The sequence below is a fragment of the Triturus cristatus genome, chromosome 8 (genome assembly GCF_964204655.1).
Source record: "Triturus cristatus chromosome 8, aTriCri1.1, whole genome shotgun sequence".
NCBI lineage: Eukaryota > Metazoa > Chordata > Amphibia > Caudata > Salamandridae > Triturus > Triturus cristatus.
Genome location: NC_140591.1, coordinates 1,607,972,734 through 1,607,989,105, shown reverse-complemented (window position 1 = coordinate 1,607,989,105; position 16,372 = coordinate 1,607,972,734). Strand labels below are relative to the sequence as shown.

Below are 16,372 nucleotides of genomic sequence, written 5' to 3'. Positions count from 1 at the left end.
CGTTATATGAAACCGACAAAGCCCATAGGTTCCCACAGTGCAGGTTCACTAAAGCTTGAACCAAGCATTCTTTAACGCTGCTGCTATGGTTACAGATGCCCGTGCTGTCGATTGCTGACCACAGAATGTTATTTACAGTACTGGGCTCCGCATGTTTTAATTTAAAGCAACACTTGACTATTGCTCACTGCCACCAGACTGATTGCCTCGTTAGGCCAAACTCCATCCGAATTGAACTTGGAGAAGAGTTCTGTGCTAGGCTGAACACATAACAATATACTTTTGTTTGGAGTTTGTCCAGTAGGGCTGAGTCATGGCTGAGAAGGGCCTCGCTACCATAGGTTAAGGTTGAAAAATTTGTTGTCACCATAACCTTCAAGAGAGGGACATATGTCGGCATTTTAATATGAGCAGACACACAGCACAGAATAAAAATAGTAAGCCAGTGTGATCTAGCTCAAACGTGTATATAGTTGTGGGGTTGCACTTGGTGCACGAATCACAGCACAGCTATTTTCTATTACACACCCTAGCACTTTGTCTTTTGGGTCATAACCCATCCATTCTTTTCTGCACATTTCCTTTCTTTGGAGTGGTGGTAGCTGATGATGAGACCTTGAGGTAGCAGACGAGTACCTTCCTGCTTTACCCTCCCTGGTGTTGCTACCGTGAGGCACCATCACTCCTCTTCTACACTTTTTCCATCACATTGGGGTGATAGAGACACAAGTCTTAGGTTACAGAGATAGCCTCTTTGTTGAAACCTTTTTCTTTTATTGGTGAGTCATACCTATAAGTAGCATAGATGGTATAACCACTTGCTCTACAGACTGTCTAAAACATATGACAACTCGAACAGGTACATGAACTATGTGTTCACCATGTGAACAGGTCATTTATTGTACACAGATCGAAGGTGTCTGGTGGGCTGGCAGATGTTGAGGTGGTGATTGAGGTAAGCTGGACTGGTGTTGTGAAGAGCTTTCTGGGCTTGGGAAAGTAGCTTGAACTTACATCTTTCAAGGACTGGGAGCCCATGGAGATTGTGGTAGTGTGGAGAGATGTGGTTATTCCACAGGCGGTTCATGATCAGTCTGGTGGTGGCGTTCTGGGTGGCTTAGAGTTGGCATTGGACATGGGCTGGGATTTCAATGTAGAGAGCTTTTCCGTAATCAAGTCCACTTGCGATAAGAGCCTAGGTGACCGTTCATCTGGTGTTAATTTGGATCCACTTGAAAATCTTGCACGGCATTCGCAGAATATGGAAGCATGGATCGGCCTGCTCATGGAGAGGCTGGTGTCCAGGATGAGCCGGAGGTTCTTGGCAGGTTCTGCAGAGGTGGGAGGGTGGGGGGGGGGCAGGTTTGGTGGGCCACCGAGAGGCGTCCCAGAGGGAGTGAGGACTTTGGTTTTGTGTGTTGAACCTGAGGCAGCTGTTTTTCATCCCGGCACCGTCATTACTCATGTAGATGGTGAAGTATGCTTCGGTGGTGTTGGTTGTCGGTAAGGGAGAGGATGAGTTCTGTGATGTCTGCGTAGGATACTAGGTTGATGCTGTGGGTTCCGCTGATGCCTGCGAGGGGTGTCATGTAGACGTTTAAGATCGTTGGGCTGGGCGATGACCCTTGAGGGACTCCGTAAATGAGTTTCTTGGGTTCTGAGAAGGGGAGGGGGGGAGTCTAACAGGTTGAGTTCTATTTGTGAGGAAGGAGGATATCCACTTAAGGGCCAATCCACAGATACCCACCTGCTAAAGCTTTCTACAATTAATGTTCAAACAACATGTAAAGGACAGAATCCCCACCAGCCAGGGGAGGAGCCCAGCCACACTGGATGTGGAAGGCAACCAGGCAAGGCACCTGAGAATAAACGACAGGGCCAGACGGGCTGTTAACAGGCAGCTGGAGGTGGGGGGTGGGATCACGTGCTGGTGAAAGACCATCATCCAGGGAGGAACTTTCGTACCCCGTTCGAGCGGGGCGCTTAGGTTGTCACCAAAGTCAAGGGACCTTGATCACGGCACAGCATGGGTGTCAGACCGCCACACGAAATATCTCATGGTCCTGGTGGAAGGAGGCTTGAGAGAAAGGAGAAGAAAAGGAGGCTCCTAGTCGGGGTGACCTGACTCGGGGAAGTAAGGATGCCTCTGAGGAGGTGGTAAGTGGCCGAGAGCCAGAGACAGCAGGACGCATGGTGACCTCTGGGACTGGGCAGGGGACAGACAAACTAATTTCAGATGGCCCAATGGTCTTGCAGGCGGTGAGAAGTTGCTCGTATGAAGTAAGACCGATCCCAGCACCCAGTCAGCGACTCAAGGACTTTGGGTGTGCTTAAGTGGAGGTGGCTTCAGCCATCTGAAGTAGGATTGAATATACTGCGCCACGTGGGTGGTGCCCTGCTGTCAGTGTGCATCGCCTCGACCGGGCGCAGCTGAGATGTTAAATATAGGTGAGACAGACCGCTTGGGGTCAGTCACGGAAACAACATCCAGAGAGTGCAGGTCGTTGCTGGGCAGTGGCGGGCTGGGGCCTACACATCATCCCTTGTGCACCGGGTCCTAATGAAGGCCCACACACACGCACCATCACAGTAACCCTGGCAAAGAGCCAGAACAGGGTGAACATGAACAGTGGCCTCGAGGCAGGTAGGATTAGATGAGGGTTTGTTTCAACATCCCCCCACTCAAAAAAATAAATAGGGCTACCCACCTAACATGGAAACCTACATCAGGTTCCTAAGGAGACACAGCGGGCCACCAAGGATGCGGAGAGAGTCTGCCACACAGGAAACTCAAAACTTGGAGCACAGCCCACGCGGACCTCCCTCACACAGGTGTGGGGGGTCGGGTCGCAAAGCCCACTGGACTCCCATAACCAACAGATCACCCTCGGCTAAAATGGACACAGACCATGTCTCGTATTCATTCATTTTTTGTTTCACTTTTTGCATAGCGCAAACACGGTCTGGCCCCACCTCAGAGCGCTTTGGACATGAAGATGTCTGTACAAAATATTGAGCGGTATATTGGAATCACATGACCCGGGTGAGCAGGAGGGGGAGGAGCAGGGAAGCGCATTCCATCCTATACACCCACCCCATGAGCATTGTTCGGGGGCAGGGGTTATAGCTCCTTACGGAGAAGCACTTTACAGCTCTCAGAGACAAGTGCTTGTAGACACTAGATGGATACACCGGGTGGGTAGTAAGAGTAAGCCCCTTGAACACTAGCATAACGCAAAATGATGCCCCTCCGCTGAGGAAAGTAGTGAGGGGCCCCTGGGACCCCCAAATCCTAGAGATATTCATAGTACCTGGGCTGAAAGGGTGCCCGTGAATCTATGGTTACCAGACGTCCCGGTTTCAGGGGACTGTCCCGGCACTTTTCTTCATTTTCAATACATCTTCCGGTTTTTGGGGCAAAGGTCAAGTCATACCAAAGCAGAATCGAAACTATGCTCTCACTTCAAAGGCGCCTCTAAAGTCCGGGTGGTTTCAGTTTCTTTCAGGCGGCAGCGGAAGCGGTCACCCTGTCCTGCGTCACACCCCTGGCTACACAATAAACGTGTGCACAGGCCTTACATAACGAAAGCTGCAGGACCCGCCCCTTCTGTGTGACTCCCGCCGCGGCAAGACCCTCAACTGAACAAGCAGATGTCGCCAGGCCCCCCGAGGTAAAAACAGCAGATACAGGGGCAGATTTATGTTAACTGGCGCATCCCTGCATATCAGCAGGGATGCGCCAATTATTATGCGCCACAGCTGCACCACCATGGATGCGCCGCATTTATAATGCGGCGCACCATGGGGCAAAAACGGCACAGATGCGTGACGCATCTGTGCCGTAAAAGTGGCGCATTGCTGGAGTTGCGTCGCAAGCGCGACGCAGCTCCAGCAATGTTCTGGGGGGCCCTATCTGTACAATGCTGTGTCAATCCTTACGCCTGCTTCAAGCAGGCGCAGGGTTTTGACGCAGCATGGGCCTAAAAGTGACAGTGAAATCTTGTAGATTTCACTCAGCCACTTTTAGGAGGCGATCCTGCGCCGGAACGCCCCCACCTGCCCTGGAACGCCTACATGTGGCGCAGGGCTTTACAACGTGACGCATCTCCCAGATGCGTCAAGTTGTAAATACCCCGCACCATGGCGCAGGATTTGCGCTGCTGCTGCGTCACAAAAGTGACGCAACGGCGGCGCAAAAGTGGCGCAAGTGCAACATAAATCTGCCCCACAGAGTCCAACCCTGCGGGCATCCACAGAGAAGCCCTTGGCCTTTAGGCAGACACCCCAACAACTTCACTGAAGGGGTGCTGAGGTGACGCATGTCCTGCACCTCTCACTGGGCCCCTTCCATGTCACAGGGGGCTCCAGAGGCCCCACAATTATGACACCAGCGGAGACAGACAGCAGCGCCAAGAGGCGGAAACTCTGAGGCCCTCAGCACGAGATCACCCGGTTTGGAGCACGGATACTGAGGGAGCTGAGCCCAAACCCACAGGGCCGAGTCAGCCTTTCATCCTTCCGAGGTCACTATGATGAGCGCTATTACATTTGGTTCCAACAATTATTGTTATTTACAGCACAAAGGATCATCAAAGCTGGGGTTTCAAGTACTACAACAAAACACACACATGTAAATAAAACAAGGAATTAACTGTAGTACAATCCCTCAGATGTGCCTCACAAGGGGCTGGCGCGGTAGCAAGACCTGGCCTCCTACAGGCGCCTGCATGACCCAACAGTGGGAAAAATACACCCAACAGGACTCAAACCCGGGTCACTAAAGACGCGGATAGAGTCTGCCACACAGAAAACTCGAAACTTGGAGCACAGCCCACACTGACCTCCCTCACAGGCGTGGGAGGTCGCAGGACCCCCTTCTAACTCCCACACCAGCAGATTACCCTCTGCTAGCAAGCACACAGCAGCAGCCTTCTCGGGTGGAAACCAGAAACTTTCAACCCTCCAACCCCCTGGAGCTCATGGCACTGTTAACCTCGTTATGAATTCCAGACTACGAGTACCAGGATGCAATCGGAAACCCGGGTCTGGATAAATTACTCGCTCTCAAATGTATGAAATATCAGCATGCTGCGAAAATGCGAGAGCAGTAAACAAGGCTAGGTTGACATGACTCGTGACCTGCAGCGTGCACGAGGCCCTGCTCTGCAGGCGCGTTAACCCGTCAAGCTATCTCACCCGCTGCTTGCGGAAATTGCTGATAGGGGGCAAACAAAGCTTTAAAGTTCTGATAAACAAAGGAGGAGCTCTCCTCCAGACACTGCGCGGGCTCTGTTTGTTTTTCTCTCGCGTTACCCTGAGGTGACACTGGGGGTGTTGTAGGAACAGCTTGACTCTCTTGACAGACGAGATTATCACCACAGGGAGCTCACTGCGCCCCTCCTCTCGTCAGAATGCTGAATACAGTCGTGGTGAAAAGCTGTCACAATACCTCAAGGCGGGGGAGGGGTGCTCGACCCCACCCAGGGAGCCCCCGTTCATTGGGATGTAGTGTCTCAACTCTCATACACCAGAGTGGGTACCTGGGTCCGACGTACAGGGCTGTCGGAACTTAGTGACCCCACCTCATGCGTGGCTACGTCAGCAGCGTGTCAACCTGCAGTGTCTATGTTTGAGAAATTCACTAATTTAATGTAATGAAACAATATGCAGTTTCGTACCCTCTCAATGGCACAGTTAGTGGCAGTGTGCTGCACCCCATAGCACTCCTGGCCTTCCCCTGAGCAGAGCGGACGAAAACACAGTTGCATTCTGGGTCTCGTAGTTTTGCAATTACCACTTTGTGCTGTCTAGAAGCCAGGCCTGGCTGAGGTCTAACACGTGACATGAGGGAGGGCACTGGGGCGCACATAGAGCGCTCGTGCCCACATTATGAAACATCCGCTCCACAGCACAGCATCACGCGATCTTCACCTCGAAGGATAAAACAGAAGACATGTTTGTATCGGCCCTGGGAGGGGCAGGACTCCTCTGCTCAGGCCTGTCCCCGGATTAACCCTGGCTCAGACTTCAGAGATGCCAGACCTCACCGCGCATCCTGCCCGGATTACTTACCGGTAATCTTCATTACTCCGAGTCCTAGTCTTCCTCGCCACAGTATTCACCAATGAGCCTCCGGCTCCACACAGAACTCCAAGTAAACTTAAAAGAGCAGCGCTCTAGTCTCCCCTCCCTCCTCCAACATGGCCCCCAGTGGCTTCAGCCAATCCCATAAAGGGATACAAACCAGCCAGCCCGATCTGATAATCAAAGCCGCAGACATGAAGCCACCACCAGGGCCGGGAGGGAAGGGAAACTATACTGTGGCGAGGAAGACTAGGACTCGGAGTAATGAAGATTACCGGTAAGTAATCCGGGCATTACCTCCTCGTCCAGTCTTCCTCGCCACAGTATTCACCAATGAGCCGATACCAAAGCAATCAGCTTCATGTAAGGAAAAGACCACAGCAAAGTGCAGTGAAACTAGATTTAATATACAGAGGTACAGCAATCAAATACAACCCCTCAAGGCATCCCCGCAGTCAACACAGAAGATGCAAAGGAAACAGAACCCCCACCCCCAACCTGGAGGCGGTAATGGGACATGAATGTATGAGGTGAAGACCAAGTAGCAGCCCGGCAAACATCCTCCATGGACACCCCTTTGAAGGAGGCCCAAGACACAGCAACAGAGCGGGTGGAACGCCCCTGAACAGGAAGGGAGGGAACTTCAGCAACCGAAGCATACGCCAACAAAATGGCCTCCTTAATCCAGCGACTGATCGTCGAGAGGGAGGGTTTCAGACCCTGACGTGACAAACCATAATTGACAAACAAGTTGTCCACTCTGCAAAACGAAGACGTGCGCGATAAATAGATCAATAAAGCACGCCGAACATCCAAGAGGCGCAACAGGGATTCCTCATCCGAGGAAGGATCAGGACAAAGACATGGAAGCACCACCTCAGAAGACCTATGAAAATAAGAACCCACTTTAGGAATGAACGTAGGATGAGGGCGCAACACCACCCTGTCCGGCAAAACCAACAAAAAGGGAGCAGAACGAAGGAATGCACCCAGCTCCCCCATACGGCTGGCAGAAGCAATCGCCACAAGAAACACCACCTTGAGTGTCAAAAACTTCAACTCCACCGACTCCAAAGGCTCGAACGGAGCCAACTGCAAGGAGCGCAAAACCAAAGGCAGGTCCCAAGGTGGAGGACACATAATAGGACGGGGGCGTTGGAAAGATAGAGACTTAAAAAGTCGAGCAACCAAAGGTGAAACAGAAATCAAAGGAAGGACGTGGAACGCCTGAATCGCAGCCCACTGAGCCCTAAGAGTCGAAATGGCCAAGCCTAGCACAAACCCATCATACAAAAAATCCAAAATGCGAGCCGGATCCAAAGAAGCCACCGACAGACCGCGACCCAGACACCAAGAAACAAAATTATCCCAGTGTTTAGCATAGGACTTAAGGGTAGAAGGTCTCCTGGACCGCTGAATGACCCCAGCTACAGCCAAGGAACAGCCAGTTCGCATCAACGAATCCCTCTCAAGAGCCAGGCCCGCAGGCCCAAGGACCGGAACACAGGCAGAGGAAGAGGAGGGCCCAACAGAGGGTAAGGACTGAATGGCAAGGCCCACCCCGGAGACACAGCCAATTCCAACATCAGGGGATACCAAGGGCGACGCATCCAACCCGGAGCAATGAGAAGCACAAACGACCCCACCCACTCGATCTTCTGCAAGACCGCCCGAATCAGGGGAACAGGGGGAAAGGCATACAAGAGACCCGTCGGCCAAGGGAACGACAGGGCATCCACTCTCCAAGCATCCCGGCAAGGCATAACCGTGCACGTAACACAAACATTACCTTTGGCGAAATCACATAGGTCATGTGACAAGTGAAGCGACTGCCAGTGAGCAGCCAACTGAGACTGGGAAATAGTTCCCAACCGTACTGAAGGAAATACCATTGCCTAAACTGTAGGCAGAGCAAACAGAGAACGACCAGGGAATGAACACCTAATCCTCAGATTAAGAGTCTAAGACCTTACCCAACAGGCCACAGTGACTCTGTTTACCACATGGCCCTGGAAGCCAAGCATGGGCAGCAGGAGAATACACCCAAACACCAAGGCACAGCGCCCCAAAACCGTGGCAGCAAGCCACCCTTCCGTGCAACAAAACATCAGAGACGGTGCCTCAGAGAGGAAGGAAGGGAACACCCTACCACCGCACCAGATCAACCGAATGAAATCAAGTCAACAACGGGCGAAGAACTCCCCACACAAACAGAATCCCCAACAACCTCGCGAAGGTGACACTAGAAAAAGAGGTTAACACAAAACCACGAGGCGCAAGAAGCACCAACCACTAGGCCACAGTGAAACACGCACAAGGGAAGGCCCAACCAGGGCCCCACCAAACACCCAGTAGGGACTCGGGAAATGGGAAAGAAACCGACAAGGAAAGAAGGCCACATCCCATTCCGGTAGGGCACCCACAGAAGCAGCCGTGGGAAATGACAGGTGCCAACAGCAGCCCGCCCCCAACAGAAACCTAGCCGCAAACCATAGAAAGCAGATTGTGCAAATCCGCCATCCTAGGACACCTAGACAGCATCAGCAGGAGACCAACCCCTGCCCAACCAGACACATGTCCCACACAGGCACAGGACCAACCCTAGAGCCACAGCGCGTGGTACCCAAAGCCATAAGAAAAATCCACCCCCACCAGGGCGGACAACAACAACAAAACATTGAAACGAAGAGAATCAATGGGAATTGAACCAGTAACCGTGAGATTAAGAGCCTCAGACTTGAACCAAGAGGCCACTGAGACTATTGGAACCCAGAGTGCCCGTAGGAGACTCGGCGCTGAACAACAGACGTCCAGTGACACCCAACTCAGCGACACTCACGAAATCGACCCCAGGAGGGCGAAAGGCCAAAGGGGACCCGCTGGGAGGGCCAACCCGTAACTATGAGTGCAAACAAAGGGCCCCACAACGGAAGCAGTAGCGCACAAAGACAAGCAGCAGGGCAGAACCGCAACAAAAGCAGTACACAGAAACCCAACAAACAAAGCACAAACATGCAAACTGTCAGGACCGACTACAAAAGGGTAAAATGGGGGAAACCAACCAACGAAAGGTGTCAGGCAAATACCACAGTAACAGGTGCCTAAAACCCCCCAGGAATGCAAATATGCAAAGCAACCGAAGAACACTCACCCAGAGGACGCAGGTCCCGTGGCACAGCACAACGAGACGGCAGAGTCAAAAAAACGACAGGCAGCAGAAGTGCCCAGTCAAACAACACACGCACACAGACGTAAAGCACGAGTCCGCGTCGTAGCGTGAGAGAATGGAGCGCGCATGCGTGTGTGCAAGACACAACAAACGAAAAACACGGCCAGACAGCGATGTGGGAAATCAAAGTGTGTAGCGTGTGAGTGTTCGCCATCACATGACACTGTGACAGCATAAGCGGGACTTGAACCCTTGTCCTGTGAGACCCATTGCAACCAGAGGTACAAGACTTACCGTAGAGCTGTAGCTCCAGGTTAATACCGAAAGAAACCCACAAGGACATGAGCCAAAAAAGGAGTTGATGCACACGCCAATAAAGTAAATGTATAATTGCAAAAAAAGTCAGATGCAGCACACAGCTCCCATTCGTCTTAATGTATGAGCGAAGTTCTCCCACTCCCAACGCTGTGAATCTGGTTTTCATGCGTTTGATTGTGTGCAATGTTGATGTTAGCGCCATCCGCCTTACACACCCAGTGAGTCGTTTTGTAAGGACATGAGCCACTCCAGGGTCACAAATACTGTACAGAACCACGTCCTCCAAGCGCGCGCCCCTGAACCCAGGAACGGGCGAGCGGGCAGCAACAGTGGGACCGGGAACGCCAGAGGCAAACACAGCAGTGCGCGGCACCCGGGAGGGAGCGCGCGCCCACCCGGGCCCGGGGGAGCCAAATGGAAAACCAGCCCCCGGCGCCTGCCGGGTCTGGTTTCATCAATAAAAGCTAAAGCAAACGTAGCACCAATACACACCAGGGATAATTGGAGCCCCGCAGCTGCCAGCGCCGGCCCCATGGAAGCAGCAGTGAATGCAGGCCAGGAGGCAGCCGTGGAACCAGCAAGACAGGCAGCGCGGCTTCCGGGGCAGTAAAGGAGAAGCCTCGCCGGACATAAGAAAGAGCTGTAGCAAGCCGGTGCAGCCGAGGACGCCAGGAATGCAAAGATGTAGCAAGGCACAACAACAGAGAAGCCAGAGGTGCAGCACACAGAGAACAAACAAAAACTCTGCCCACATGGACGAGGGGACATTCAGACCCCTGTTTCCAGCCTCCCGTACACCCAGGGCTTGCTAAAGCAGAACCCAACCGGCCAGACCAGACACCCGGGAAAGGAAGGAGGACGGCCCAGAGCACCAACACGGCCTCGGCAGCAGGTAGGAATGTGACCGGGAGCCTCCGGCCCCCAGAACAAACGGACCCGGCCGCGCTACGTCCGCTCAGCAGGACGCGCGGTCGGGAAAGGACACAAATACCCCCCCAGCAGGTATGAAATACCAACCGCGACAGCGGTAGCAGGACTCGACCACCACTGGAAAACGCCCCGGCGCGCTCCCAGAACATCATAGACGAAATCCCAAACACAAACGCCACGAAAGTCCGCTGAAGCAGGACCAGAGGCGTGAAGGCAGAAGAAGGGGGAAAGAAAAACCAATAACAAAATATACAAACAACTACTTCCCCCAAACTTAATACCCAAGGGCAAAAACGGGTCTGCTCAAGCAGGACCCCAGCCCCACTCACCTGACCAGCAGGTAACACAGCACTCGGAGAAGTGCAGAAAAAAAGAACAGATCGGGCTGGCTGGTTTGTATCCCTTTATGGGATTGGCTGAAGCCACTGGGGGCCATGTTGGAGGAGGGAGGGGAGACTAGAGCGCTGCTCTTTTAAGTTTACTTGGAGTTCTGTGTGGAGCCGGAGGCTCATTGGTGAATACTGTGGCGAGGAAGACTGGACGAGGAGGTAATGCCATGCAGGCACACCGGTCCACAGGAAAGGGAATATCTTATCTTGGCACAGCAGACGAGCAGTTTCTAAATGAGCGTAGATAATACAAGACATGCTTCTAAGCACGCCCAGTGGTCACACACAAGACCATACCCCCCCCCCCCCCCCCCATATGTGATACTTTCATAGTCCTTGCATTTTACCCAACAACTTGAATTCTGGGACTTGTAGTTTTTCTTAAAACTGAATATATGAGATCAAAAAAATGCTTGGACTGGCCAAAGGTGTAAGGGGGGGGCATCGATGGAAATAAGCGACACAGGACATGCGTGAGTAAAGGTCCCAGATTCCTGAGTTTTTTCGGCTAGAAGCACGGCTTGGCTGCCGCTGTGACATGTAGCTTCGGGTCCCTTGGGAGCCCCGTGCCCTTGGGCCCCTCCGGATCCACCACTTTGCCCTGTCCCCGCCCCCTGCTGATGCCACTTACCAGCAGGCTCAGGTCGATGGCTGCGAAGAGCGCCTTACACACCGGGCAGGTCAGGTTCCTCCACCCGTACTGTGCCCCCAGCTTGGGCAGGAAGTATTCTGGTGCCATGACGCCTTCATTCTCCAGCAGAGGGTACGCGGAGGCCGGGGGGCAGAGGTACAGGAGGCAGGGCAGGGCGATGCCCACCCAGAAGCCAGGCACACGTATCATGGTTTTACTTCTCTGCCCCAGGTTCCCTGCCTGTTCCTGCCCACTAGAGCTGTGTGCATGTACTAGGTACCTGCCTGCCCCCTTCGGATGTCTGCAGCCCCCCTGCTGTGTGCCAGCCTCCGTAGACTTGCTTCTTCTGACTGCCTCCGCCTCAGGTCTGCCTCCCTCCGTGTTACCTGCCAAGCAGTGTTTTCCCACAGAGCCCTTTCAGGCTATGCCCTAACAGCCCAGGCACATGCCAAGCACATGACACAGCTCATTCCTGCCCTGACTGTCAGACGCTGGCAGCGACCAGAGAAATGACCGAGTGCCAACCTTTGTATGTCGCTCTGCGCAGCAGCAGTCTCTACTCTGCCGCCCAGGCTTGTATCTGTCGCTTCTGCGGCAGTCTCTCCACTGTCACCTGTGTCTCTGCTGTGCCCAGGGCCAGGTGTACCTCTGTAGCAGTCTGTCTCTGCAATGCCCAGATGCCCCTCTATAGCAGCCTATCTCTGATGTGTCCTGTCACTCCTCTCAGTGCCTCTGTGGCAGTCTGTCCCTGCAGTGCCCAGGTGTCCCTCTCTGTACCTCTGTGCCTGGCAGTCCTCTCTGCCCCTCTGCGGCAGTCAGTCTCTGCTGTGCCCAGGTGTCACTCTGTCCCTGTTCGGCAGTTTCTCTCTGATGTGCTCAGGTGTCCCTCTCTGTGGCAGTCTCTCTGATGTGCCAGGCACTGTGCCACGCAGTCCTCTCTGCACGTCTGTGGCAGTCAGTCTGCTGTGCCCAGGTGCCCCTCCTTGTCCCTGGCAGTCTGACTATGCACAGGTGCCCTCCTGTTGTGCCCAGGCACTGCTCTCTGTACCTGTGTGCCAGGCACTCCTCTCAGTGCCTCTGTGGCAGCCTGTCTCTGTAGTGCCCGTGTGTCCCTCTCTGATGCGTGCAGTCACTGCGCAGTCCTCTCTGTACTCAGTGGCAGTCAGTGTCTGCCAGCCCGGGTCCCCCTCTGCCTCCCGCTGGCTCAGCAGTAAACACTTCCCTCTGTAGCTCTGTCACTGCAGCTTCCGCATCCAGCACATGACTCAGGGAGAAGGGAGGGATGCAGGGGGGGAGGAGGCGGGGCCTGTGGTCAGGCGAGGGATGGGGCCAGTGGAGGGGCTGGGCTGAGAGGAGGGCGAGGACTGAAGGAGAGCCATGCTATAGAAAGGAGAGCTGGAGGGAGGGGCCTGGGATGGGCAGGCCGAAGGAGGTAAGGGTGGGGAGGAAGGTGGGGCCCCGGCTCAGCTGCACAGGCGCTGGCCCTGTGACAAGAAGCAGCGTGCTGCGGTCACACAGTACATCGCGTTTCTGTGCACTCTGACGCACGTGAAGCACAGGATGGGCCCGGGGAAAACAGGAACCTGACAGCCAAAGACGTGCCGAGGGGAAGGCCCGTGATACCCGTGCACCCCTCCACCTCCCATCCAAATGTATAGGACCAGGAGCATATTTTGTGCCCAGCCCTGGCTTGTACCATCAATACTGCATGCTGGGATACTTTTATTAAGTAAATGACATGAAATAAAGTGCACGTGGCAGAATACAAAGTATGTTTGAACAAAGTTAGGAGTGACTGAAGATGCTACTTTTGTTTGTTGTTTTTAGGTCTCCCCTGGCGAAAGCACCGCATGCGCTGCCATGGAGAGGACCTTTTGCAATCGATTCTCCCAAAGCCTTACATGCATGCGTAGGGAGGGACAAAGATGGCTGCTCTCGGCATTTGTCCAAACCTAACAGCATGCGCGTGCATGTAAGGACAGTGGACAGTCCGCCGCCATCCTGTTAACCAGGCGTACTTTCACTTTAAATGCAGTTTAAAGTGAAAACACGCCGCCATGCGTGTGCATTGCGCGCCAGCCCGGCCGGCCTCCCTGGTGCATAGCCCCATGAGAAGACAGTGGCGCACCTCACAGGATCTGATTTGTCTGGGTATATATGAATTGCAAATGCCTCCTTTTGAGCCCCTGTGTGGGTATAAAAGGCCTCTGTTCTCTGCACTCCTTAGACTGTCTCCTACAGTGGCCTGAGGGTACTGTATGACGCAGTCTCCCTCATGTGAGGTTAATAAATACTTCTTTTTGTTATTACAGCTTCCGTGCCAATCTTTCTTTATTGGTCTGAGGACTAGTGTGCAAAGAAGGGTGAACCCCTAGCACCGGCAGGCCCTGGTGAGGTCTACATCTACACTGTGTGCCCTGCTTTGCGCACCCTCCTCTATGCTGGTGTGTGCCCGCTCCCTGCTGGTGTGTGCTCGCTCCCTGCTGGTGTGTGCCCCGCTCCCTGCTGGTGTGTGTCCCGCTCCCTCCCTTGTGTGCCCTGCTCCCTGCTTTGTGCACCCTGCTCCCTGCTTTGTGCACCCTGCTCCATGCTGGTGTGTGCCCCGCCCCCAGTTTTCTGTGCCCTGCTCCCTGCTTTGTGTGCCCTCCTCCCTGTCTTGTGTGTCCTGCTCCCTGCCTTGTGTGTCCTGCCCTGCTCCCTGCTTTGTGTGCTGTGGTCCCTGTTCTGTGTGCCCTGATCCTTGCTTTGTGCATCCTCCTCCATGCGGGTGTGTGCCTGCTTCCTGCTGGTGTGTGCCCCGCTCCCTGCTGGTGTGTGCCCGCTCCCTCCCTTGTGTGTCCTGCTTCCTGCTTTGTGCACCCTTCTCCATGCTGGTGTGTGCCCCGCCCCTTGTTTTCTGTGCCCTGCTCCCTGCTTTGTGCGCCCTGTTCCCTGCCTTGCGTGTCCTGCTCCCTGCCTTGCGTGTCTTGCTCCCTGCTTTGTGTGCCTGCTCCCTGCTTTGTGTGCCGTGCTCATTGCTTTGTGTGCTGTGCTCCCTGTTTTATGTGCCCTGCTCCCTGCTTTGTGCACCCTGCTCAATGCTGGTGTGTGCCCCGCCCCCTGCAATCACTGGTGGCACAGCACCCAGCATATTGTACTGCATGGCTAAACACTTATAAGGTCCCAAAGGCGAGACCTATTGCCTATGCCAATGCTTGATTTCGGTAGCGCTGACGTCTCAGAGGATGTTACAGCACTTTGCATAGAAGGGGGTGGGAAAGTTCATTGACTGTTTACACATTGCGAGAATAGTAACCCTGGCAGTTCTGCTGGTATTTGCGTGGGTGGGGCTGTCCATATCCCTTTCATTCATGACGCGGATGCGGGTCCACAGACCTATGGAGACCCCTGCTCCTCCAGAAGTCAGCACCGCTCTGCGATGACGTCAAACCGCGCTCCCTGTTGTCCTCCTGTGGCCCTCTGCCGGTCCGCGGGCCCTACTTCCATTCGGGGCTTCTTCTCTCTGAAGCAGGGGTGAAAAGAAAAGTCTGCTGGTAAATGGGTCCAATGTTTGCTCTGTGGTGAAAGCAGAGCTCCATTTGTAAACACACTGCCCTCCTTGCCATGCTGCCAATGACAGTAACAGCACAACTACTAACCATCACAGTCCTACAGACAAGTGTGACAATTCGGAGTATTCCAGCCCCCAAAGCTATAAGAATGGCTCGGGCAGCAGGTAATCGTCCTTTTTAACGATTTTGAATTAATAATTACCTGTTATGGTCATCTCATAAAATAGCCAGACAGCGCCACCTTGTGGCAGACTGTCACAAGCGCTGGTGCTGACAATTAAGTGCCAGTGCGAGCACCAGAAACCACTGGCTCAAATTAAGTACTGAAACTGTGTTGAAAGGAGAATTTTTGATTAACTGTGCTTTACATACTGATTTAAAGGCTAAACTGCAGCGGAATTGTGATACATTCCCAAGAGAAGCTGTAAACCCCTTATGGAGATATGTAGAATTATCAAACACCACAGAAGGTGGGACAGAAGACAAGGTACAGTCGCCCAGGCACCAGTGTGTTATTTGTGCCTGTCCTATGGAGTATTGCATTTTAAGTGTGTAGATTATACTACTTTTCTTTTACAAAAGTAAAGAGTTGGGTTGGACAATCACTTATTGTGATTCTCGGTGATTGTTGGATTCTGGGTATGCACACCTCCCCACTGCCTCCCTGAGAACCTCTGACTGCTCGCCATCACTATCACCGAAAGTCAAATGCTGAAGCAGTTTTCTTCGGCCCAGGTTTGCAGAGCTAAAGATGGACTGTGCAAGAAGGTGAATTATCAATTGGGCTAGATAGAAGTCCGCCACAAGTAAAAAAGGCGCTAACGTCTTAGGATCACTCAGAAGTTTCAGTAATTTAAACCTGAGCCCAACCCCTGATATCTATGGCACAGAACAGACGGGCTTAATTTAAAGATAATTTATAAAGCATGTAAAAATACCTAAACATTTAAATAGTCAAAAACAAAACACAATAAAAATCCTACTTCAATTTAGAAAAATAGAGTAAAGTGTAATAAACAAAATAACAAAAAAATTGTAAAATAAGATGAGGAAAACCAGAGATAAGAATTTTGGAAAATGTTCAATAAAAAGCACAAAAAGCACTTATTCCGAATATTAGTTTATGGTTACAGTAGGCTGGGAGCTAGGCGCAATTTCAGATCAACAGCAATGGATCACGGGTCAGATACCAGGTTATTCTCAGTCAGAGATTTTACCTTGGGACTTGGGGCCTGATTTAGACTTCAGAGGACGGGTTACTCAGTCACAGCAGTGACGGCTATCTCATCCAACAAAATAT

At 52.9% G+C, this 16,372-nt stretch overlaps 1 protein-coding gene across 1 annotated transcript in view; it reads right to left on the bottom strand.

Moving 5' to 3' along the window:
- The window catches only part of SMPD1 (sphingomyelin phosphodiesterase 1), a 106,026-nt gene extending 93,161 nt beyond the window's left edge, over window positions 1–12,865 (bottom strand). Inside the window, exon 1 of the mRNA XM_085623524.1 lies at window positions 11,522–12,865. Coding sequence (XP_085479650.1) covers window positions 11,522–11,731 — 210 coding nt within the window. The 5' untranslated portion in view covers window positions 11,732–12,865. The remainder of the gene's footprint in view (window positions 1–11,521) is intronic.
- Between the last annotated feature and the right edge of the window lie 3,507 nt (window positions 12,866–16,372).